Consider the following 25,502-nt stretch of genomic DNA (forward strand, 5'->3'; position numbering starts at 1 on the left):
AAATACAAAAAATAATAAAATAGTGTTTATAATAAAAAAAATGTTTTATAAATACAAAATTAGTTTTAATAAATATAAAATAGTATAAAAATTAAAAAAATAGTTTAAATAAATCACAAAAACAGTTAATAATTAAAAAAATAGTTTTAAAAATATTTAAAATGTTAAATAATTACAAAAAATAGTTTTCATAATATTAAAAATGTTTAATAAATATAGAAATTTATATTTTATATATAAAATACATAAAACGTTTTATAACCACAAAAAATGATTTTAAATATTATATATATGATTTTTAATCTTAAAAAAAGTTTTATAGATTTTAAAAATGTTTAATAAATATATAAATGAATTTAAAATGCAAAAAATAGATTTTATATACAAAAAACGTTTTCAATATATATATATAATTACAAATTCGATTTTTATAACCACAAAATTAATAAAAACTAAAAAAAAAAATTCAAATCAAGTGATACAAATCAAATCTACCATTCACCCTAACAAAATCTATAAATCTACCATTCACCCTAACAAAATCTATAAATCTCATTCCAAAATCATCAAATCTACTTAAAAACCATACAAATCTAACCTAAAAGAGTGGGATAGGGTTCATACATGAGGATTAGGGTGGAAATCGCGAGGGAGAAGAGAGAAAGCGCCGCAAATCGCAAGGGAGAAGAGAGGAGTCGACGAAATCGCAGGAGAAAGAGAGAGTGCGGCAGAGAGAAATGGGGAAGAAGGTCGGGCTCGACCTAATAAAATGAGGGGTCCGACGGAAATTATCCGTCGGAATTTCCTCGGAAATATTTACTATATCCGTCGGAATTTCCTCGGAAATCATTAATTCAATTTTCGCGAAATATTTGGCGGCTTGGTTTACCCGGTTAAATGAAAATATTCCGAGGAACCAGGTTTCCTCGGAATTTCCTCGGAATTTACCGAGGAAATTCCGAGGAACCAGGGTTTGGGGTTTCAAAACATCGATTATTTTCGCCGTATTTCATTTCTTATACAATTATAATGCATACCATTGAGGATTCTTTGTATAGATGATCATAAACCATGAAATAACAAAATTTCAAAAATAATTGTAAGTATTCCCTTTACCGTTTGTTAAAGTGTATAAGTGTTTCTCTTATGTTGTGTGGTTTTCGTTCATGCAATCGTAAAAGTGTTTGTTATTGGGTAAAACACCAAAGTTTGACTTCATAATCTGGTTAAGACACTTAATGAAGGTTATATACGTGTTATTCAATCCGTAAAATGTTGTTTTCGGTTTAAAACCCCAAGTTCCTCGGAATTTCCTCGGAATTTTCCGAGGGAATTCCGAGGAAAACTCTATCGTCGTCGGAATTTCCTCGGAAAATTCCGAGGAAATTCCGAGGAAAAGGAATGTATAATCAAATCCCTAAATCGACAAGATCTATTCCGAGGAAATTCCGAGGAAAACCTTTCTGCCCTCGGAATTTCCTCGGAATTTTTAAAATCCCCCCAACGGCTCTCTAACGTCTATAATATTTCCTCGGAATTCATCGGTTTTTTCCTAGGAATACTATTTTCCTCGGTATTCCGTCGGAATATTCCGACGAACTGAATTTTCCTCGGAATTCCGTCGGTATATTCCGAGGAAATTCCGAGGAAGCCAAATTTTGTGTTTCCTCGGAATTGCCTCGGAAATTCCTCGGTATATTCCGAGGAATTCATTTTCCGTCGGAACGTCCGTCAGAATACCGCTGTTTTCTTGTAGTGTGCGCATACGTACATGTAGGTACAAATACGTGTCTGTATCATTGGTGAGCGAATGATCCTAGATATGATACATGTTTAAACATAACTTTCTATAAGTACCATATACACTAATTAAGGATCAGAAATGGGATTAAGTGTGTGGGTGTGTATAAGTACTCCGGGACAGTGAACATCAAACAGTACGTAAGATTGACATATATGGCGACTATAATATATATATGGATTAATTTATATGTATAGCTCACATATCTTCAATAAATAGGGGAACAAAGTTACAAAGGTCTACACATATAAAGTATAAACACATTTACAAGGAAATGATGGAATGGAATATATAAATACGTATTCCAAATAGTCTACAAGTAGCTCTATGTATTGAATAGATAGATATGTCTCAAAAGGTTTGTGCATAGTTGTCAAAAGTATAATATTTATATTCAAAAGATTGCATATAAAAGAAGATACAGTGAAATAAAACTATAAAAGAGGACTATTAGAGAAAAGCATGAATGGAATTAAAAAATTATGAAAATGACTAAAGCACAAAATATTTTAATATATCGCTAGCTAGGTAACTAGTTGTGTAAGGATAAAGAGAATAAATGACATGCTACAATTATTGTTGAGTTAAATAAACAATTCATTCTCATTAGATTCCTAACCTAAAAGAGACTGGAAATATGTAGGCCGGTTAGGGTTTTTTATAGGCATGATTGATGATGATAAGGAAACTTCGTACTGGGGTTAATGGATTCTTCCCTTTCTTATATATTTTGATTAAAAAAACTTAATAATTTCATATTTAGATGTACCATTCCATTTTTAATGGATACTTGTTTTGAAGGGTAACTATTTGATATAAGCCTCATTTTAAAGCTTCTATTGTGCAGCCATGTTTGATTAAACAAAGAAGAAGAGATTGTTTATTCTTTGACATTCTGTTCTGGTGTAGAAAAATCGAAGATCCCTCTAGTTTTTCTTATTTAATCCAATTATATAAACTTCATCATTGTTGAAATGCAATATAAAGGTTGTTTTATAAAATTGTGCACCGCAAATCATGAAGTATATCTGAAAAGAACAAATACTACGATATAGCAACGCAATGAAAACCAGTAGACTTTCCATTAGGCCTTACCAATTGCAATAATTCGGACTTAAGAATATATCGTTAAATAAGTTGAGTATGATGTGTAAACTATAAAGTCTATCTGTTGCTCCTAAAGTAATAACAGTATCTTTTTATTCATTACAGTTTATGGATCTACGCATTTTAAAATGTTAGGTCACACATGACACAGAGTTTTATTAATAATATTCTGTAGACGTATGTAATGATATTTCAGTTTGGGCTCCGAAACCCCGGTTTATACTTAAAAAGTAGGCCCATACAAGGCCCATTAAGGTTTAAAACAAGTCATCCAGATCCTGACCCGGATTGCGGACCCGGTCTCGGATTCGAGTTACTTCTCATGAGAAAGAGAGAGAGAAGGAGAGCAGCTGAGTAAGAGATGGCGAGCGAATACAGATGCGTGGGATGTGGGTTCAGGGTTAAGTCATTGTTCATTCAATACTCTCCGGGCAACATTCGTCTAATGAAATGCGTAAGCTTTATGAATCCTCTTTTAACTTTAAATTTTAGGGTTTTTTTTGTTCTTTCTTTCTCAAAAGTTTCCATCTTTGTTTCGAACACATACACATGTTTTCTATTTAGGGAAACTGCAAGGAAGTTGCAGACGAGTACATCGAGTGTGAACGCATGGTGGGTAACGGTTAAAGTTTCCATATTTGGAGTTTGTATTCATTTTGGGGAATCTAAAAATTTGATTAATTTGGCAGATTATTTTCATCGATTTAGTCCTCCACAGACCTAAAGTATATAGGCACGTCCTCTACAATGAAATTAATCAAGAAACTGTTAATATTCAGGTAAATTGTTTTGATAATCCAGCTCTTGATTTCATTCATACATTGTTAAGAGAATACAAAAAAGATTTATCTCAATTTTTGTTGCAGCATCTGTTGTGGAAGTTGGTCTTTGCTTATCTTCTTCTAGACTCGTGTATCCTTTTGTTTCTTACTCTTTTGGCTATCAGACCATAATGTGTAGTTAGTGGTGTTTATATGCCAACCTTATTTGAAAGTCCTTAAACTACTCGTCAAAGATAGAAGCTTGTTACTGAGAGGAACTAATGAGCATTCGAGCTTGGTTCTTGTAACTGTGAAGGTTGGATCTTTTTTTTTGTAATATCCTTTAGTAGACTTCATAGAATTATTATTTTTTTTTTCCTCTTATGGTCATTGAGGTAGTTGAGTAATGATAGTACACTTTTTTGCATGTAACAGGTTCTAGTCGACGTCCTGTCAACAAATCTTGCATTTCTCTTCTCTTTTGCCATTGCTGCTAAGGGTTTGCTACATGAAGTTTCCAGGTGATTTCTTCATTCTTCAGTCTTATTATGAGCCCTTCACCAAACATTTATACTTTTTCCGGATAGTATCTAAAACATTCCATGGAGCATTGATTTCTTTATTATTTTGTTGACATTTGGCAGAAAAAGAGAGATTCTTTTGGGGATATTAATCTCAAGTTACTTCAAGATGTTTCTGCTAGCGATGCTGGTATGTTGTAGCTTTACCTCCTCTCACTTAAGCACTAATATTGGTGTACCAAACCTCTTATGCTTTTTCATAATCATGCGCTCTGTATTCATGTCTCTTTGCTTACAATGTCAGAATCTTGTTTATTACAGGTATGGGAGTTCCCAGTGTCAGTGATCTTCATTATAGATATGCTTGTCTTAACATCCAACTCCATGGCTCTTAAAGGTCAGACTTTCAGTTACTAATGCTTATCGGTTGATCAAGACCAATTCTTTTGTTGTTTTGGAATCTCAAACACTGCATGTCGTTGTTTCGTGTTCAAACCAGTGATGACTGAATCAACCACGAGCAGATGCATAGCTGTATGCTTAATCGCGCACACAGTTAGATTCTTGGTTGGTCAGATCATTGAGCCAACAACATTCTTCACACAGTTTGGATCTCTTGTATATCTATCTTCCTTGTTCAGAATTTTATGATTCCAATTTCAGCTTCCACTATAATCTTTTGTTTTTGAAGAAAATATCAAGCACTTATACATGTTTCATCCAGCTCAATAAAATGTATGTGTTATACAATTGCAATGGCTGATTCATATTATCTCTAGTGCTACTAACATCAATGGTAAAGTAATACTTGTGTTTTGGTAGAAATGATGCTTTTAATTGTTGGTTCTCTGCTTTTCTTGTCAGTTTTGTCAAATCATTGAGCCAGCAACAATCTTAACACAAATTGGATCTTTTTTTAATGCAAAATCGTTTTATATATTATACAAGACTACATAAAATGATACATAGCTTCTTTTTTTTTTCTCTACATATATTTTTTTTTTTTTACCTCTCTTTTCTTTTTTCTCTCTTACATATACATTTTTTTGTACCTCCCTTTTCTTTTTTTTTTTCTCTTATATATATATCTATTTTACCGCTCTTTTTTTCCTCTCTTATGGCACAAGTACGGACTTTTCCTAGCTAGAAAACAGATGAAGAAACCCAAAAAAGAAAGAAAACAAGAAAGAAAGTAGGAAACTTGTGAGCAAGAACCGGATTTGATCCATCTAAGTTAGATAATCTAACCAAGCAGAATAATCCAACCAATGATGAAGATGATGAACAGTAAGAGGCCAACGATGTTCTTGAGATAGATCCACCGTGACTTCCTCTGACTTATCTCCTCAAGAACAATCCAGCTTTGCTTCACTGCATAGGTGGATGGAGCCTTCTTGATCGAGTCTTCAGCCCTTTTCCACTCGCATTCGCTTTTCTGCTTATTTATCACCTGCAAACATAATCACACCCCTTCATAATTTAACATGTAATGTAACTAGAATTTGAAGAATTAATGATTACACATTTTGCATCAGAATCATGTTTCTCAGTAAGAGTGTTAATAATAACAATTACCTTTTGTTTGCCCTGCAACTGCAACATCAGCTGCTTTGGTTGCTCTTGCGGCTCATCATTGTACAAAGGCTCAACAGTACTTAAAGATGGAGTAGCATATTTAGGAGCATGGTATGGTACATTGTTACTACCAACGCTATCGGTCGATCTCCAAGTACCTTTCCCAATCTAATAAAAACCAATAAAACAGACGTGTAAACAAAACTCTCAAAACAAAAGTGATACAGATTGTAATTATATAGTGTTGTAAAGTGGTGTTACCGTTGAGTCAGTGTCATCATCACTGCTATCATTGTACAAAGGCTCAACAGTACTTAAAGATGGAGTAGCATCTTTAGGAGCATGGTATGGTACATCTTTACTACCAACGCTATCGGTCGAGCTCCAAGTACCTTTCCCAATCTATTAAAAGCCCATAAAACAGACGTGTAAACAAAACTCTCAAAACAGAAGTGATACAGATTGTAAATATATAGTGTTGTAAAGTGGTGTTACCGTTGAGTCAGTGTCATCATCACTGCTATCACCGACAAAAATCCCAGTGACAGGCTTTTTAGGGCGGTGATGGATGAGATCCACTCGCATACATGTCCTTTCATCTATCAAAGAGGGCCAGTCTTCTTCAACAACCTGCCTCCACACATCAGAATCATCTTGATATGGGGCAGAGTAAGGAACTTGTTGTTGTTGTAGGTTGCTAAACCAGTTGTTGCTTTGATTAGCCAAACCATACTCCGAGGTAGGGTTGAAATATTCTGAATATCCTTGAAATGATTGCTGCATGTCAGAGTTTCCATTAAACTGATATCCTGAATCATACTCGGACAAAGTGTTGTAATGTCCAGAATTCCCTTGAAGTGATTGGTCCACCTGGAACATTAAAATCAGTTGAAGACACAAAGATATTGTTTTAAGGTTCTGCAAAAGAAAATAGTATATAACTGACCGCAGAGCTTGCACTATTGGCCATAGTGGGAGCAAAAGTGGGAGTAGAGAGGATGTTCACGTCGTCACCCTTATATTCTAGTCTGCAGATGACATAGGTGGTCCTCTGCACACAAAAAAATCCAGCAACAAGAGCACATTAGCTTCATCATTGTCAAAAGCAAAATCAGACAGAGATTTCAAACCTAAACTTTGTGTTGTCCGTACAAACATCCCTTAATACACATTGAAACAGAACAACATAATATTATTCATAAAAAAAAAACAACATAATATTTATGATTTTAATAACATTGATGAGTAATTAAATTAGCACAGCAGCTATAGACACGAAACAACCAATCCACAGAAAGTCAGTGTTGTAACATTTTTTTAATAGTAATATATATTTATATATTAAATCGACCGGGGAATCTGGAAATGGGATCAGATTACCAACACGACTCAAACAAAACAACCCAAATAAAAGAGGATGATATTTACCTTGTGTTCAGGCAGGTCGGTGTGGGTGTAGTGAAGCTCGTGCATCACCCACTCGGATACGGAGCTGCTGCTGCTTTTCGCCTTGCTGAACGTTAAAACCCTCTTATAACCAATCTTACCTCGAAAACCAGTCAAGTTACCCCACCGATCATTGACATTCACTGGGTCTCCGGTGAGTTTCCACGACCCTGAAGGCGTCGTCCTGCTCTGTCGACCCCTGTTGTTTTCTATAAGGGACAAGAAGTACCAAACAGGATCTCTCGATTTGATCTTCGATTGAACTGAGAGAACAGAAACCCTAAATCAGGAACTAAAAAAAAAAAAAATTCGAAGAAAAATAATAGAAACTTACAGCGCAAGTCCCAAGGATCTAAGCTGCAGATTTTGATCTCTCTGATGACTCCGTCGACGAGACTATGGTTTCCGAGAAGTTTCTGACGGAGATAGAAACCCACGAGCTCCTCGTCGTACGGACGGAACTCAAACCCTGGCTTTTCCACCATCGGAAGAATCCGGTGGAGAGTTTCTTCGCCGCCGGTCGCTTTCTCGATCGCTCTATGAGTTTGCTGTTTCTTCTCTGTGTTTTGCTTTTGGTTTGATTGAATTGTTTGGAGGGAGGGAGAGACTGAAACGAGAGTTTATATAAGCGCCGTAAATCTTCAATTTTTATTTTATTTAAATAATTAAATTAAATCAAATTATTCGATTTTTCATCTCATCTGGTGATAGTTTTTTTTTTTTTTTTAACAGTACAAAACCTCATATGGGCTTATAGAATGTAGGAAAAGCACATCAATATCTAAATGTGGTTTTACAATAGATTATCCTGATTTGGTAAAAATAGTATCAACACCAACCCAATGATCTGTTCTCTCAATTCACCTAATTCTTTTTCACGTTATAAAAAGTATTTCTAGAGTTTTAAGATTAAAAAGTCCCAAACGCAGAAAATACAAGAACTAGTGTATTATCACGACGTGTATTTTGTGATTTATGTTTTAGTTTCATTGTAGAAAAAAAAATAGTTTTTACAGTATTTACCGTTTGTAAAAGCAAATGGTAAAGAGAATAAACCCCGAGTAAGTAGAATTTAGCTTTTAATTTCAATCTTAAGCTTTAAGGTGGCGGTCGAAGTGGGGACCAAAAGACGAAGGTGAGAACGTTGAACCTGACTTCTTCTCCTTCACTAGCTGCGTGTGTAAACACACATATTATTTCTTAATAAAAGAGGATCTTCACTATTCCTTTTTTAAAATTGAGGGTGCTTATCTCTTTAATTTGTCCCCTCCTTACTCTTGATTCTTACAAGTAGAAAAACATCTTCTTGGATCATATGATGTATTATTGGTTGGTTACTTGGTTGGATACATCTAGAAGATTACGAATTGTCAGCTGAAAGTTTGACCGTGCTGTTTACAGCTAATTCAATTCAAAGACAAAGTCTGGAAAAAATCCAGCAATAGAACCATACACAAAGTGAGAAGTAGTTTAATTTTTGCTCTTTTCCCTTTTGGCGTCATTAAGTAGGTGATTAGTTAAATGGCTCTCACTCCCATATGTTAGGCCATATCGTGTGATGAAAAGTGCCTACGCCTTTCACCTTAAATATTGTATTGCTAAGCAATCTTGGGATATCGTAACGTTTCTAGTCACACGTATACCAACGACCATAACAAATCTTAGTGACTCCTTGTATAAGTTTTTTTTTATTATCTGGTTTCTCATTTATAAGATCATGAAATCATTTACTCATTTGTCTTATACAAACCATCGAGATAGATAGTTCGTTTAAGTTAGTGTCATATATAAATATATAATTGAGTAAATTATACAAGTATATAGTGAGTTGATAATTAAAAAATACAAAGGGAATGGATTGTTTTGAAATTGTACAGCTTTTTATCTACACATTCCATGGATTTGGACAAACGAGGATAACAAACATTAGAAAAATAAAATCTAAAAGCTGATTTGATTTCATGACGAAACTAAATTCATGACCAATTAAATCTTAGTAATTCGTTCGTGGTAACGATTTATAACAGAGCTCATAGAAGAAACAAGAGCAAGTGGTCCATATGGACCAATAAGAGCCTTTCCTTGTGAGCAAAGATTATTGTCATCCACACAAATATCAGAAAGAAACAAAAACAAAATATCAATAAAGTACTAGTCAAACTTCACTCACATCTTCCTGAATATAAAATACACTTATTTTTTACTTGCTTATGTGTGCATTGAATTAAAAACCGGTAGGACCATCTCTAATCCACTTTTATTTTCACTCTATATTTTTTTTTAAATAGAAAAACTCTATTATGAAAATGAAAATGCTCCAATATATATCTATTTACATGAAAAATAAAGAGATTTGTTATTTTTACCTCTAAATATAGAGGAAAAAATAATTTTTCTCTATATTTTTATCTTCCTTTATTGTATAGACATAGATTGGAGTATTTTCACATTTATAATAAAGATCTCTATTTTAGAGAAAATTATAGATGTGTACATTAGAAATGCTCTAACATCTTATTTGTATAATCTCAAAGTTTTACTGGCACCTGAAGTTACCTCCGGTCGTACATTTTTAAACCCATTAAACTTTTAGATTAATATAATCATTTATTGTCCAAAAATATACCTCTCTGGATGAAAAAATCAGTTTCAGATCTTAAGTGAAAATTATTCTTTAATTTTTTCCTTGTCTACTTACCCGATTTATATGAATCTATAATCATATTATTGCGAAACAAAAGCAAATAGATATGATTTATGGAAAATATTGAACCATCATTTATACCTCAAGTAGAACAGAAAAACACAGAATAAAAGTTAGCAATAATTTTACCTAATGTGGTTTGAACTTTGAACTTAAGCATTAACAATTTAACATGTGCATGCTGCACACTTAAATATTATGGAGATTGGAGACTACAAAAGACTCCTTGGCATTGAGAAAATTATACTATAATGTATCTTACATGTACATCGATCGAAGTTGTAGAGAAACTAAAATCATAACAGTTTCTTTCTTTCTTTTAGGATTTTCGGAACACTTTCTGGGGTTTAGGTAGTAATTATAAAGTCAAAAGAGTTAGACTATTACAAAATTATAAACAAAATTGAAGCGAAATGTCACAACCAATTGTTTCAATCTGACCATTTGTTAGCGCTTGCGATGTTGAAAGATACATATTTCTATTTTCACACATTTGGAAAGCAGTAAGTGTACTTTTCATCAGTGTTTGCTAACACAATCAAATAATTAAGCTTTTAAAACAAGTCATAGAAAAGTGCTTGTTGCCTCATCAATCCATAAAAGGATAACTTTTAGTGGTTGTGAACAACTGTATAAAATTCAATTATATCGTTTTGTTTTTATGGTTTATGAGAATAACATATACCCGTTGTTTTGCGTATTTTATTTGTAGAAATCAAAGGTCATGCCTTCAAATATCTTAATGCATATGTATCTACCAATATGTACGTATATGTCATTCTGTTGTTTTTGTTGCTACTAAGTACTAACAGGAGCGGATCTAAGATCAAATATAATTGGGGAGACACGCAATTTTCACTATACATATTTCTTTAGTTGAGGGCATTTGTACAAATATCAAACAAGTCCGCTATATATTAATAAAAAAACATTTAAAAAATTATAACATGTATTTTGTACTAATTAAAAAAATGTCATGTTGAGTTATCATGTATTATAATACTAATTTTGTTTACGTGGTGGCTTGAGAATCAATTGAGGATTTTGTTAGTCCAAAATTAAATTGATAGAGAATGTTATATTATATAGTATGTTAATTATGAACTATTCATTTATCAAATTGAAATTAGTATATATTAATTCTTTCTTTAAATAAAACCTACGAAATTATCTAATGTGATTAAAATATATATATGTCAATTAATAATTTTAAATAATAAAGATTTGCTAACAATTTGTATACTTTCTATCATTTTGTTTAATTATTTATTATTAAAATAAATTACATAATTACATTAATCATATAATAAAAAATTAGATTTTTTTGGTATATGTTGTATTTTAAATTTCTTAAAACCTGTATAAATTACTAAAACTGTTAAAAGTCTCACAAAATCTTTTCTGATTAATGTTTAATTATTTTTCTATAATAAGATACAATAATTATAAAATCATATGAATAAATAATTTTATTTTAATAGGTGTTATGTTAATATATATATATATTTCATATATTTTAAATTAAACTATACATCATATGAAAATACATACTTATATTTTGATATCTACCTTGAATATATATTAAAAAGTTAATATTTTAATTTTAAAATATTCATTGTTTTTTTAAATGATTATAAATTATTGAAACCACTAAACATTTCACATTTAAAAAAATCGTTGTGTAAAATTTTGTTACATAAATATACAAATAATCATAAAATCATATGAATAGAAACTTCATTTAATAAATATCCATATTAAAAGTATAATATATATCTATGGTAATATCATTTAAATTTAATAATATATATACGATAGATAAGATTGATTGTTTTGATTTATTTACCTTAAAATGATTGCGAATAAACAAGAGCTATCATTTGATTTATATGCGCACGCCAAATTATTACATAATAGTAACTGATTTCTTAGTTATTTAATATATAATTATTATTTATTATTTCATAATATGCAGAAAAATATAAAATAAGTAATAAATATAAAATATTTATTCTGCACAAGGTGTGAATCTTAATCTAAGTATGTATCTCTTTAAAAAATTAAATCTTAAACATTTTCTAAATCTCAGGCCAAAATAAAATAATGAAATGAGAATAAACTCAAAAATCAATATTTATATGGAGCAATAACCAAAATGAAAAAATTGACACAAAAATGAGAAAAATATTGAAGATATATAAGAGTGATATGCGAACGTAAACTTCTCATAACCACAATTAACTGTTAAATTGCTAAATCATGATATAAAACCGAGCTGATATAGTTTCATTGTAACCAAATAGTAGGTCTGAGATTATTCGGCCTAAACGTTAGGTTCTTATGTAATAATTGAGTTTTTGACCTAAAATAGTTTTAAAAATGAGATCTACTCATCAGTAAACGAATTATGTAATTAACAATTTTTTTAAAAAAAAATTGTTTAGAAGCTAAAAATATTAATTCGATCAAAAATATAAATTTTTTTTTCATACGATATTTTTTAAATAATTTTTATATAAATTCACTTTGTAGATCTTATCCTAGCAGTTAAATATGAAGGGTAGACGGGGGCACGTGCCCCATAGGTTTTTCTCTCCGTCCGCCCCTGGGTACTACGGTTGATTACTTTTTTTCTTTAAACAAAAACTTACGGTTGATTAAACTGTTTTTTCATACAAAAAGCCTGGATAGGACTTAGCTCATCAAGACCTAGGCCAAGTATTTAACTCTTTGTCCGGAGTGCACAAAATCCAAACATGTCTAAAACCCACCTGTATTTTGGACATTTCAGTTTTTAAAGTTACCGTACGTGTAGAAAAGAGGAAGAAAGCCAAGCGTAGGTTTACATTTGGCCGGAGTGCAGAAAGTCCAAAAAAAACATTTACACTAACCCGCGCTAACTGAACAACAAATTTTTTTAATTTTTAATGCTATAATATGTAAGAAAATCCAATTTTTCTTTATGCGAGTGCCACATTCAAGCTGGTGAAAGTATAATTCCAAACTGAAAAAGAGATCACATAATCATATTATTATACGGACATCTATATATACATGTGACCTCTTTTTCAGTTTGGAATTATACTTTCACCAGCTTGAATGTGGCACTCACATGAGTTTTTGTGGTAGGGTTATCAAAAGAAAAATTGGATTTTTCTACATATTATAGCATTGATTTTTTGTTTCTCAGTTAGCGCGGGTTTGTGACATGTTTTTTTTGCCAGATATACTACTTACTAGACTGTTTTTTTTCTTCTTTTTATTTGATAACCGTGGAAAGGATAACTTTTAGTGATTTGGAACAACTGAATAAAATTCAATTATATCGTTTAGTTTAAAGTTTATGAGAATATACCAGTTGTTTTGCGTATTTTATTTGTAGAAATCAAAGGTATGCCTTCAAATATCTTAATGCATATGTAATATTATGTATCTATCGAGAGCCTGGACAGGACTTAGCGAATCAAGATCCAGGCCCGTAAATATACTTTGGGCCTAGTATTTAACTCTTTGTCTGGACTACACAAAGTCCAAACATATCTAAAACCCACCTGTATTTTGGACTCTGCAGTTTTTATTTTAACGTTATCGTAAATGAAGAAAAAAGGACGAAGCCAACGCGTAGGTATACATTTGTGTTTATATATTCTACGGTTAGATTTCAACCTTACAATTCCATATATCTTTCTCTGCTGTAACCTAACTACATATCCTTTACAGGTACACTGAACAGTACACTAACATAGACATATAGTAACATATATACAATTATACAAAGTTATACATAATCATTATTATATCTATATATACCGAAGCTTCGTAGCATTAACAAAGAAAAAATGTTTTTTTTTGTAAAACAGAAAAAAAAATGTTTAAAACTAGTAAATAACTACCAAAGGTATAGTCATAAGAAACTGAAAATATTACATTACGTTTAAAATTTCATATTATCTTTAAATCGAAAAGAGAAGATTCATTTAATAATTTCGAGCTTAGACCAAACGATGAAACATATTTTTGACCCAAAAAAGTGTTTCGTACGTAAATACAAAAATTAAATAACCAACAAGTTAAGAAATGAAATTAACATGCAAGAAATGGAGTGAGTCGCCGCCATGAAGAAAAATAAAAAGAACAAAGCGAATCCTGAGTTATAGTTACGATTATTTGCTAAAGAAAGTTATATATAACTTAAAAATATTTGTTCATTCGAAGCTATTATTAGTGTTTATATAAAATCCTAGTGGGTCGACAAAAGAAAAGTTCTAGTGACATGTAAAGTAAAAAAGGCGACGACATTTTCAGCGCGAATTATTGGCCTTTCCTTTTACATTATTTAATAATTTAATGTGGAAATTTTTGGGTTTCAGAAAAGCAAAAACTCTGAAGACCGTCCAAATAAAATGTTTCAGTTTTATTAGATCCGATAATGATACTATATTAACTGACAAATTTCCTTTTGGAAAACGAGGTTCAAGATTCATGTGGTTTGCACTCACATGCGACCTCTTTTTCAGTTTGGAAATATACTTTCACCAGCTTGAATGTGGCACTCACATGGGTTTTTGTAGTAGGGTTATCAAAAGAAAATTTGGATTTTTCTACATATTTTAGCATTACAATTTTTGTTGTTCAGTTAGCGTGGGTTAGTGACATGTCTTTTTTGCCAGATATACTACTTACTAGACCTGTTAGTGGTAGTTGGAGTCGTGTTTATGTTTTAGATTTTTTTTTTCATTAGAAAGCTTAGTATATATGGATGGGTCATATTTCTTATGTATGGAACTACCGTATAAATGAATCTCCTAGTGTGCAAAGGACATAAGCAATAATAACTTTTAAAGAGAAGAGAAAACAATTCGCGATATTCGAGAATGCCATGCGCTCCACGCGCCTAAAAGTTTCTCCCAAGAGACGAAAACGCGTTCCCTTTCCTTCTCCCTCATCCGGCGTCGATCTCGACGTCGGTCCCCACCGCCGACCATGGCAAGAAAGAAAAAGCCCAAAGATAACCCCCAAGACAGCAGTCCTACTGGCTCTGACGCTTCTCCCACCCCCTCTGGTTCGTCTTCTTCGAATCCTCCGCTTGTTACTTCCGACGTCGCACTTTTTGTGCCGTCAGATCTAGCGGAATCAAAGTCTCCTGGACCTGCATCGGCTCCAGCATGTTCCCAATAACAGGATTTGCTGAATGGCTCTTCCCTGATGAATGTTGTGTCAGAAAATCCTAATTCTCAGATCTCAGCTACAGATGTCATTGTACCTGAGTATGAAGCTACTGAGGCTGGTTCAGAGCTTAACAGCACTGCTCTCCACCCTCACCCGACAGTTCAGCTGACAGCTGACAGCAACAAAACGATTCTGAAATCTTAATAACCTCCGCTGCAAATCGGAGTACATGTTCAAGCTGCGCTCTGGAAAGAGAAAGTCAGTACTAACTCTGGAAAGCTCGACCCTGTAGGAACCCCGTTCACACTGGAACCTGGGGAAGCTTGCGTTAGGATTCCAAACTCTGTCATAGAACGGAACAAGAAGGCATGGAATAGTTTCATCATAGGGCAATTCTATGAGGAAGCACCAGCTCGTGGAGCCGTTCATGCCATTGTCAATGGAATGTGGAGCAAATTCCGCAGGGATATATCTGTCTCCAAGATGGATGGCAATGCTTTTCTATTCCGAGTTCCTTGCCCCAACGCTCGCCGCCGAATCCTTTCACAGTGCCTGTGGCAAGTTGATGGGCAAACATTGTTTATGGCGAAATGGGCCCCGGGAATCAAGCCCGAAAAACCTTCTCTTTCAACTGTTCCAGTGTGGCTTGACTTGTAAGGTGTCCCTTTGCAGTTCTTTAACAAGGAGGCTCTCAAGGAAATTGCTGGCTTAGTTGGTCACCCCATATGCTTGCATCCCTCTACTGAAAACCTCACCAACATCGAAGTCGCGAAAGTGTATACGGTGATTGACCCTAGGAAGCCGCTCCCAGAAGCTGTTAACGCTCAATTCGAATCTGGTGAAGTGGTCCGCATCAAGGTGTCTAGCCCTTGGTTGCCGTCGCTCTGCTCCCACTGCTCGAAGGTGGGGCACACGATCTCGCGTTGCCCTGCAGCTCCTCCTCGTTGTGAAATCTGCAACTCAGTTAAGCACCCTACTGCCAGTTGTAGAAGATCCAACCCTTCAAAGAGGAATGAGAAAGCTCCCATCAAGAGCCTCCTTCCTATTGTGGACATACCGAAGCCGAAGCGCACTGCTCCCGCTAATAAGTCAGCTCCTAAGGCTGTTCTCACTCCAAAAGAGAAGAGCGCTCCCTCTGAAAAATGGGTAGTTGTCGGCACAAACAATCATGTTGGTGCAAAAACCGTAGCTCCACATCCAGTTGCTGGAAACTCAGTTATGGCACCACTTCCTGTCTCTCATGACCTCTCATTAGGTAATCTCTTTGTGGATTTTTGTTCAGGCGACCTCCACACAGACAAGCCTCCTATCACCTCTTCCGAGGAGGAGGACCCGAGTTCAGGGGGGATGTCCAATGATGAGGACACTTCAGACGATTTGGGTGACCCTTATATTGAGGTCCTCTCGAAACGATCTCAGAAGAAAGCTAAAGCAATTGCTAGGGGCAGGGGCCCTTTAAACCTCTGAATTTTCCCTCTCTATGGATATTTTTTGTTGGAACATTAGAGGTTTCAATGAAAAACAAAAGTTGCGGATTTAGGAAATGGCTAAGGATAAATAACCCAATCTTTGGTGGTTTGTAGGAGACGCATGTTTCTGGTTCTAATGCTGCGTCTCTCATCAACAGAGTTTTCCCGGGATGGCATTACGAATGCAATTATGAATTCTCGGATCTAGGAAAAGTGTGGCTCTTATGACATCCTTCAGTTTCTGTCTCGGTGCTTCAAAAATCACTTCAGTGTATTTCCTGCTCGGTCAAGCTACCTTTTGTCTCTACGGAGTTGGTGGTTTCGTTGGTTTATGGTTCTAATTGCAGGAAAGTTCGTCGCGAGCTCTGGTCTGAATTATCTTTCTTGGCCTCTTCTCCTCACACTGCTCAATCACCTTGGACAGTGCTAGGTGATTTTAACCAGATTCTCGATCAGTCGGAGAGTTCTAGAGCTGCGACAGCTGTCTCCTCATCTCGTGGTATGAGGGATTTTTTCAACTGTACTATTGCTACCGCTCTATCCGATCTTCCTTTCTGTGGAAATGAGTTTACTTGGTCTAACAATCAAGGCGCCACTGTGGTATCTAAAAAGCTGGATAGGATCCTTGTGAATGACGCTTGGCTGCGGCTCTTTCCCAATTCTTTAGGTGTCTTTGGAGATCCGGGGATCTCAGATCATAACCCTTGCTGTGTTTACTTGGATACTACTAAGCAAAAGAGGAAATTACCGTTTAAATTCTTCTCTATGTTGAATGATAATCCGGACTTCGAGGCGATCATCTCAGAATGTTGGGACTCCCTTCCTTTCCATGGAACAATGATGCTAAGAGTTTCTAAGAAGCTAAAGGAGCTAAAAAGCATTATCAGATCTTTCAGTAAGGATAATTATTCTGGGATCGAAAAGCGTGTTTCTGAGGCTTTCGAGGAACTCACCCGCTGCCAACGCATCCTCCTCTCCTCTCCCACACCCCTGGCTAGCTTCAATGAAAGGCGGGCAAATGAGAAGTGGTCTACTCTAGCAAAGGCAGAAGAAATTTTCTTTTACCAACGTTCTCGTGTAACTTGGTTGGATAAGGGAGACTCTAGCACAACTTTCTACCACCGCCAACTTAGGAATCGGTTGTCTCAGAATCAAATTATTTTTCTTAAAGATGATTTGGACAATATTCTGGATTCTAAAGAGGAAATAATGTCTCATGCCATGAATTTCTTTGAGAATCTTCTTGGTGGGGAATCTACTATTTCAGACGCCTCTTTTGAAGACATATCTCAGCTGTTAACCTACCGCTGCTCAGATGATGTAAGAAAAATGCTCCACGCCCCCTTCTCTTGTGCTGACATCCAGGCCGAGTTCTTCTCCTTGCCCAAAAACAAAGCTCCAGGTCCGGACGATTATCCAGCTGAGTTCTTCACTCACCACTGGAAAACTGTGGGAAGTGATATGATAATGGCTGTCCAGGAATTTTTTTCTTCGGGAAGGATGCTGCAACAATGGAACTCTACAATTTTGACCCTTGTTCCGAAGAAGCAAAACGCTATGCGCATCTCAGATTTCAGACCGATCTCTTGTTGTAATACAGCTTACAAGGTCATCTCCAAGCTGCTGGCCAATAGACTGAAGTAGGTTCTTCCTTCGGTGGTCTCGAAAACTCAATCTGCGTTTATTCTGGGAAAGCTTCTAGTGGAGAATGTCCTTATGGCAACTGAGCTGATTCAGGGTTACAATTGGAAAAGCATCTCTAAGCGCTCACTCCTCAAAGTTGATTTAAAGAAAGCGTTTGACTCCCTAAATTGGAGCTTTATATTGCTGATCCTTAAGGCTTTGAGCTTCCCTGAATCGTTAATCAACCTGATTGAGCAGTGCATCACAACAACATGGTTTTCGGTCTTAATCAACGATGAAATTGGGGGTTACTTCAAGGGCTCTCGTGGTTTGCGCAAAGGAGACCCCCTGTCGCCTTATTTGTTTGTGCTTTCCATGGAAGTACTCGCCCAGCTGCTGAAAAAGAATTTTGCAGAAGGAAATATTGGTTATCACCCTGCGGCAGACAACCCGGAAATCACTCACCTTGCTTTTGCCGACGACCTCATGATTTTCTTTGATGGTCAGCGCAGCTCTCTTCAACAGATTGCTGACACAATGGACAGTTTTGCCTCGTGGTCTGGACTTACAATGAACAAAGATAAAACAGAGTTGTTTGTGGCGGGAATGAGCCAGATAGAAACCTCAGACTTGTCGACTCTTGGATTCTCTCTTGGATCACTTCCTGTCCGTTATCTAGGGTTGCCACTGATGCACCGGAAACTGCGCATAAGTGATTACAGACCTCTGCTGGACCAGCTCAAAAGGCGATTCTCATCATGGTCTTCTCGTGCCTTGTCTTTTGCAGGACGTAGGCAACTTCTTGCCACTGTTATCTTCGGTATCTTGAATTTTTGGTTCTCTTCCTTTGTGCTTCCTAAAGGCTGTGTCAACGAAATTGAGTCCCTCTGCTCAAGATTTCTTTGGAACGGAAACATCACCAGTAGAGCAGCAGCAAAGGTCTCATGGCGGGTTGTTTGTCTACCTCGCAAAGAAGGTGGCTTGGATCTACGTGATCTTCACACTTGGAACAAAACTCTCTCGCTAAAGCTTGTTTGGCTTCTGCACAGCGAATCACAATCACTTTGGGCTTTCTGGTCCAAGCGCCATCGGCTAAAAGGCACAAGTGTGTGGAGTATGGACGATAAAAAACAGTCAGCGTGGATCTGGAAGTCGATCCTCAAGCTTAGACCCCTGGCTCAAAGGTTTCTCAGATGTGATGTGGGGAATGGTCTCTTGGTTAGCTTCTGGTATGATTATTGGTTGCCGTTTGGACCTCTTATCCAAATGTTTGGGGCTGACGGTCCTCGGCAGCTAGGCATCCACATTCACGCTAAAGTTGCTGATTGCTGCACCTCCAGCGGATGGAGGCTCCGACCTGCACGATCCATACAAACAGAGCAACTGCAAATTGCCCTCTGCTTTGTCCCTCTGCCCTCCTTATCAACCACCACTGACTCCTACAAATGGTATGTAAATGATCTCTATCTGGATAGTTTCTGTTCTCGAAGAACCTGGGATTCTGTTCGGACCAGAGGTGATGTTGTTGATTGGGAACCTGTGGTTTGGTTTGGCGGTCATGTCCCAAGACAAGCATTTCACATGTGGGTAACGCATCTCGATAGACTCCCCACTCGATCGCGTATTGCAACGTGGTCGGATATTCCAGACAAATCTTGTCTCCTATGTATTGTGTTTGAAGAATGCAGAGATCATCTTTTTTTGCGATGCCCATTTAGTGAACAGGTTTGGCGCTTCATCATCAAAAAGCTGGGATATCAATCGATCCTTTTCCACACTTAGACCTCCCTGATGGAATGGCTTGCGGGGAAAGATACCACTTGCCCTCAAACACTCAGGCGGCTGGCTGTGCACGCAACAATATACCATCTATGGCTCGAGCGAAACAACCGCTACCACAACGCTCTCTCTTCTACGCCTCTTCGGATTTGCAAGGAGATTGATAGGCTTATCAGAAATACTATCTTAGCAAGAAGAGGTAGGAAGAAATTCAGACCTCTCATGCAGCTATGGCTAAAGTATTCCTAGTTTGTTGGTGATCTTCAATCACAACATAGAAGCTTCTATTGGTGTTTTTTAGCTTTTTTTGGCACCATAGGGCTTTTTGTCTTACTCTTTTTGTAAATTACAAACATGTTTCATTTTAATGATAATTCATATATTTATCAAAAAAAAAAAACTACCGTATAAATGGTAAATCGGTTAGTATTGAGACATACTAGGTTTTGAAAATCCTTCTTTGTCTTAAGAAAAGGGTAACTGTTTTACGTTATTACAAAATTACTTTGATTTCTTAAAGTAAAGAAAACTCTCTTTTTTTGTTCGTTTATAGAAAATCAAAGAACTCTCTGTCGGCGATGTCTTGTTGCCGTACATTTGGTGTTATTATATAACGTTTATTTGACGAAAATTAAACTAAATTATAGCATAGTGCCATGCCTTCTCATCAATGTGCATGCCTTTTTGTCGTTTTCGCTTTGATTCAGTGTTTAGTTACCCCCATTTTGGTCTCTTACAAATTAAATATAAGTAAACATCTTTACCGGCTAACACTCCTATTTAAGCTAAGCCTTGCTCCATCAGTTGAACTCCTCTCTTATTTTTCCTTAGTTCTTAGGCATCAATAAAACTCTTATAGAATCTCATTTTCTTTTGTGGCTTTCCACATATTCGATTTGTAGCCCATTGTTTTCACGTGTGTCGTAACAAACTCAGTGTCTTGGTTAATAGAGATGAATAGGTACACATTTAACCCACCTGAGGATGAGCTCATTAACTACTACTTGAATAACAAGATCACAGAAAATGATGATCCTGAGGGGAAACAAATAAACGAGGTCAACATATGTCACCATGAACCAGCAGATTTACCAGGTGGGTTATCTTTAAACCCTAATTAAAATCAGAAACCCTAAATTTTCATATTAAGAATTTAACATCACTTCTGCATGTTTATGTGTTATTTGAAAGGGCTGGCGAAGATAGAATCGGGTCACACTTGGTACTTCATATCGCCGGTAGAGAAGTTCGGGAAACTCAACCGAAGGAAGAGGGCATCAAAGACAGGACACTGGAAGATAACGGGGAATAGCTGTACGATTAAGGACACTGATGGTAACCCTATCGGTTTAAAGAAGTTTCTTGTGTTCCAAGAAAACAAAAACAGAAGATCATCTACTTTACTACCCACCACAGTCCAACAACATAAGTTCACTTGGATCATCCATGAGTTTCATTCCTTTCTCCACCACCCCAATAAGGTAGTAATTAAAGGTCCAAAAGCGATATTAAAACTGCGACCCTTCTCATTTCCACTTTAAATTATGTTAATAGCAACTTTATAATTAGATCAAAACATAAATTTGTGACCCAAACTATATGTATGAACTGAAGCGTTATTTAGTGACTATCTATGAATTATGTGAAGGACGCATTTGTTCTCTGCAAACTCAAGAAAAAGACAAGATCACGGAGTGGCGTCGCCGTAGATGCTTCCCCTGCGGTGACAGATCTCTCTCCCACTATCATTTCAGATCCTATACTTAATGACTCCCTGGTACTTTACATAATATGGGAACAACTTTTTCATATATTTAAGGTGTTGGTATATATATATATATATATATGTTTTTGTGTACAGTCTCAGTATGATTAATATTGTAGCAATATATTTTTCTTTTATAGAATACTTGTTTAGGTGTGTTTCAAAAAAAAAAAAAAGAATACTTGTTTAGGTAGAAAAAAAAAACATCGGACCAATTGAATCAGATTATTTCATCTTCGATTTTTTTTAATTAGTACTCCCTCCTTTTTTTATATATGACATTTTAGAAAAAAAATTTGTTCCAAATTATTTGACGTTTTCAATTTTCTATGTAAAATTTATTACTAATTAATGCTAGATGACCAATGATATTTTAGTTTCTATTTTATTATTGGTTAAATTCTGGTTAGGTAAACAATTGATAATGCTTTTGTTTAGAAATTAAATATTTCTTAATCTATGTGCACAATCATAAAGTGTCATATATAAAAAAACGGAGGGAGTATTCATTTGACTTTTCAGTACGATTTTGGTTTGATGTGAATGGGTTTAATTGGGTTAAATGATTGCATGATTAATTTTAGATGTTGACGCACCACAAGGACCCTGTCGAAGATTACGGTGGAGACTACTGTAATGACTTAGAAGAGCTAACCCCAGAACTCGACAGCTCTAGGTGGCTTGACCACTCTTATCAGTTCGACAGTAACCACTGGGGAAGTTTCGCCGATACAACGCATGTACGTACGAAATTTTATTTGATAACTGATAATTCTTCAACTGCAAACCAAAGATCCCACGAGCTCGCGTGGTATTTTATGATTTATTGATTTGTTTCTTTGGGACAGTCAAGCTGTGACCACTTAAAAAGTGAGAATACGAGTCCATTGTGTTTTTAGAATATTTACAGTTTGCATTTTTAATCAAAAGATCTAACATGAAGTTATTCAAATATGAAGCATTATATATTCACTCCGTATGTTTTAAGTTTAACCAGTAAGAATGAAAACTTGCATTGTAATCTATACTATTATTTGCGAAGTAAATTTTTGGAATCGAACTCTCACGTTTAAAGTTAGAGCGGTTAATATCGTTTATACCCTTAATGAATAACATGTTTTAAAACATAAGATAATTCTTAAATATATTATGTTGTTATCTGAAAATATTATTTTATTATAAATTTATAGTTAGATATAAAACAATTTATAATTAAATGTTAATCAAACAAATAAATATATTTTCTAAAATATATGTGAATGTTTTTAAAATTTAACTCAACAATAAGCATATATATATTTTGATAAAAACTAATGAATAAATATTAATAATTTTTATTTATATATTATATTTGATAATTGACTATAAAATATAATAAAATTCTCAAAAATAAAATATATTTTTAAAACATAAGATAATTCTTAAATATGTTATGTTTTTATCTGAAATAATATTTTTATTATAAATATAAAGTTTAATGTTTGATTTATCTTTTTAAAAATATAATAAATAATTAATTATGTTAGTTTTGATTTAATATTTATAAACAGATAAATATCTATAAAAACACTATGCCCGCATGTACGGACAGAACACCTTGTAGATTTAATAATTACTGTAGATTTTTTTTCAAAAGGTTATCCGAGTTATCACAAAGATATTCGTCTTTCATTATATATTACGAGAAAATTTCATACTAATTCAATTAAATTTGTTCCTTGTGTGTTTATTTGAAAGTCATGGGAACAAGGTGAATCCAACGGTCTCCTTCGAAGAGAAAATGGACACGTGTACGGACAAAACATCATGGAAAACTCGAATGTGAGTGACACAACGTTGAGAAAAAAAATTGCTTTCTTATTTTATTGGTATAGAAAAATGAAATAAAATTACTATTATAGGGTAAAATAAAAGTTTGTTCAGAAAAAAAAAGGGTAAAATAAAAGTATTAATTAATTATGTTACAAAAACTTATTTTATATATTTTCCGCAGCATTTGGAAATCAGCGAGGCAATGATGGGGCCCGTAACGTTTCCAACTCCCAACACCGACCAAATCTAAATAAGTTTAACTGATTGGGACACTTGGGAGTATCAGACTACACGCGCCGCTCTTTTACTTCTCAACAAACGCTCAGTTTCAACTGCTTCGAGGACTTTATAAACATTTGGATCTCTTCTACTTTAGTTCTCTTTTGTCTGTCTCTCTATTGATATTATTATTTGTATTGTAATCTTCCTTTTGGCGTTATTGATATTGTACTAGTTTAATTTCACGATCTCCTACAAATATGTTACTCCCATCTATCCATCTGTTTCATTATATAAATAGTTTTTATAAACATCTATATAAATAGTTTTTATAAACATCTATACAAATAGTTTTTATAAACATTTATTGTTTGAACATACAAACAATTTTAACATTTCAATACACTTTTTGTATTTATTAAATATTGTGTGACCAATTAAATTATGTAAACTTTTGTAATTGGTTAAACTTATATATTAAATAACTCTTTTCGTTTCATAAAAGATGGTGTTTTAGAAGATTTTTGTTGTTTCAAAATAGATGATGTTATGATATTTTTATGTTATTTTTAACTTTATTGAAAATTGTGTAACCAATTAGATGTTGTAATCATTTATGTAATTGATTGGATGACTTTTAAATTACATTTTAAAACTATTTTTAGAGAAAAAGTAAAATTTTTAATCTTTGTGCACTAAGGAATAACACCATTTATTCTGAAACGGATGAAGTAATTTTTAAAATAACATTTTTTTAACATTAGTGTTGTTAACTTAAAATTATTTACATTTTAAAACAGAAAAGAGTATAGTAAATAAAACTGAGGGGTTGCAAACTAGATTTTGAGGTAGCTTTGCACTGTTCCTAAATTCTCTAAATAAAATCTCTCCTGCTAAACTAGGTGAATAAGAACATAAGTTGCCCCAAGAAGTCTCTTTACCTTGTGGCGTTGTTGAAATGTTAGAAAGAAAAGAAGACTACGTTACTTTTAATTAGAAAAGAGGGCAAATAGGATTTCCAGTTGCAGACCCTGTCTAGTTGACATTTTTGATTTTGATTAAAGAATCTAAAATCTCTCATGCTAAACCAGACACAGAGAGATCCAATAGAAGAAATAAAACGCTCTCGTGTGTAAACCCTAGGCTGGCGGTCGCCAGATCTCGTCCTCAGATTTGTGTCTCTTCCCTCTCTTCTCTTAGATTTCTTTTTCTCTTTGTCTTAGAGTCGCTCCCGTTTCCCTGTGTGTTGAAGAGCATCTGGTAGAGCACTTGGTATTTCAGATCTGGTGGTCCTCTTGTAGTTTTGAGCGCATAGAGCAGTGTTTGTCGGTGGTGTTAAAGGGTTTGTCCCTTCTCCGGCTTCCGTCTGCGTCTCCTAGCGAGGTAAAAGTCCAAGCCTTGGTGTCTCTGTTCTGATGTAGTGGTTGTGTCGTCAGCCGGTCCTGGGTGGTTTTGCGATTCTTTGTGAAGGGTTAAACCCGGTTAATTTTTCCTGGATTTTAGAGTTAGTCTTGGTGGTCTTTGATTTAGCAACGGTGTAACAGTGATGTGGTGATTCCTAAAGTGTCTAGCAACGGTGTAACGGTGTTTAGCTATTTTCTATGATTTAGCAACGGTGTAACGGTGTTTAGCTATTTTCTATGATTTTTAACCAATCAAAATTCAGTAAACACAATTAATGTTTTTGAAATTTACAATTTTCCATTATTACATACATTGAAAATGTAAAATATGAATCTTTTAGAAACAAA

General features: G+C 34.7%; 4 protein-coding genes across 5 annotated transcripts; 3 read left to right on the forward strand and 1 right to left on the reverse strand.

Annotated features, from left to right (window-relative positions):
- The first annotated feature begins 1,835 nt into the window (after positions 1-1,835).
- On the forward strand, positions 1,836-4,995 carry LOC103844611 (protein ARV 1). The gene is made up of 9 exons (XM_009121412.3): positions 1,836-3,362; positions 3,473-3,520; positions 3,598-3,687; positions 3,775-3,820; positions 3,924-3,985; positions 4,105-4,190; positions 4,314-4,380; positions 4,512-4,587; positions 4,690-4,995. Exons 1-9 carry the CDS (start codon positions 3,270-3,272, stop codon positions 4,839-4,841), a joined length of 720 nt encoding a protein of 239 aa, XP_009119660.1. The 5' UTR covers positions 1,836-3,269; the 3' UTR covers positions 4,842-4,995.
- Positions 4,996-5,199: 204 nt separating this feature from the next.
- Positions 5,200-11,147, reverse strand: LOC103844610 (NAC domain-containing protein 1). Of its 2 annotated transcripts, XM_009121410.3 has the most exons (7): positions 7,546-11,142; positions 7,194-7,474; positions 6,712-6,816; positions 6,261-6,635; positions 6,027-6,167; positions 5,766-5,933; positions 5,200-5,640 (listed from the first exon to the last, which is right to left on the reverse strand). In XM_009121410.3, the coding sequence occupies exons 1-7, from the start codon at positions 7,694-7,696 to the stop codon at positions 5,434-5,436; spliced, it is 1,428 nt and encodes a 475-aa protein (XP_009119658.1). In that variant the 5' UTR covers positions 7,697-11,142; the 3' UTR covers positions 5,200-5,433. The 2 variants fall into 2 exon arrangements, with proteins under 2 accessions (XP_009119658.1, XP_009119659.1); XM_009121411.3 differs by lacking the exon at positions 6,027-6,167 and having other exon boundaries at positions 7,546-11,147.
- A 7,122-nt stretch (positions 11,148-18,269) lies between these two features.
- Positions 18,270-20,119, forward strand: LOC108870122. Its single transcript, XM_018655354.2, has 2 exons — positions 18,270-19,842; positions 19,902-20,119. Exons 1-2 carry the CDS (start codon positions 18,270-18,272, stop codon positions 20,117-20,119), a joined length of 1,791 nt encoding a protein of 596 aa, XP_018510870.2.
- A 61-nt stretch (positions 20,120-20,180) lies between these two features.
- LOC103844730 (NAC domain-containing protein 69) lies at positions 20,181-25,448 on the forward strand. The gene is made up of 4 exons (XM_033282520.1): positions 20,181-21,050; positions 21,147-21,436; positions 22,305-22,377; positions 23,456-25,448. Exons 1-4 carry the CDS (start codon positions 20,909-20,911, stop codon positions 23,605-23,607), a joined length of 657 nt encoding a protein of 218 aa, XP_033138411.1. The 5' UTR covers positions 20,181-20,908; the 3' UTR covers positions 23,608-25,448.
- The last annotated feature ends 54 nt before the right edge of the window (positions 25,449-25,502 follow it).

The sequence above is a fragment of the Brassica rapa genome, chromosome A10 (genome assembly GCF_000309985.2).
Source record: "Brassica rapa cultivar Chiifu-401-42 chromosome A10, CAAS_Brap_v3.01, whole genome shotgun sequence".
Classification (NCBI taxonomy): Eukaryota; Viridiplantae; Streptophyta; class Magnoliopsida; order Brassicales; family Brassicaceae; genus Brassica; species Brassica rapa.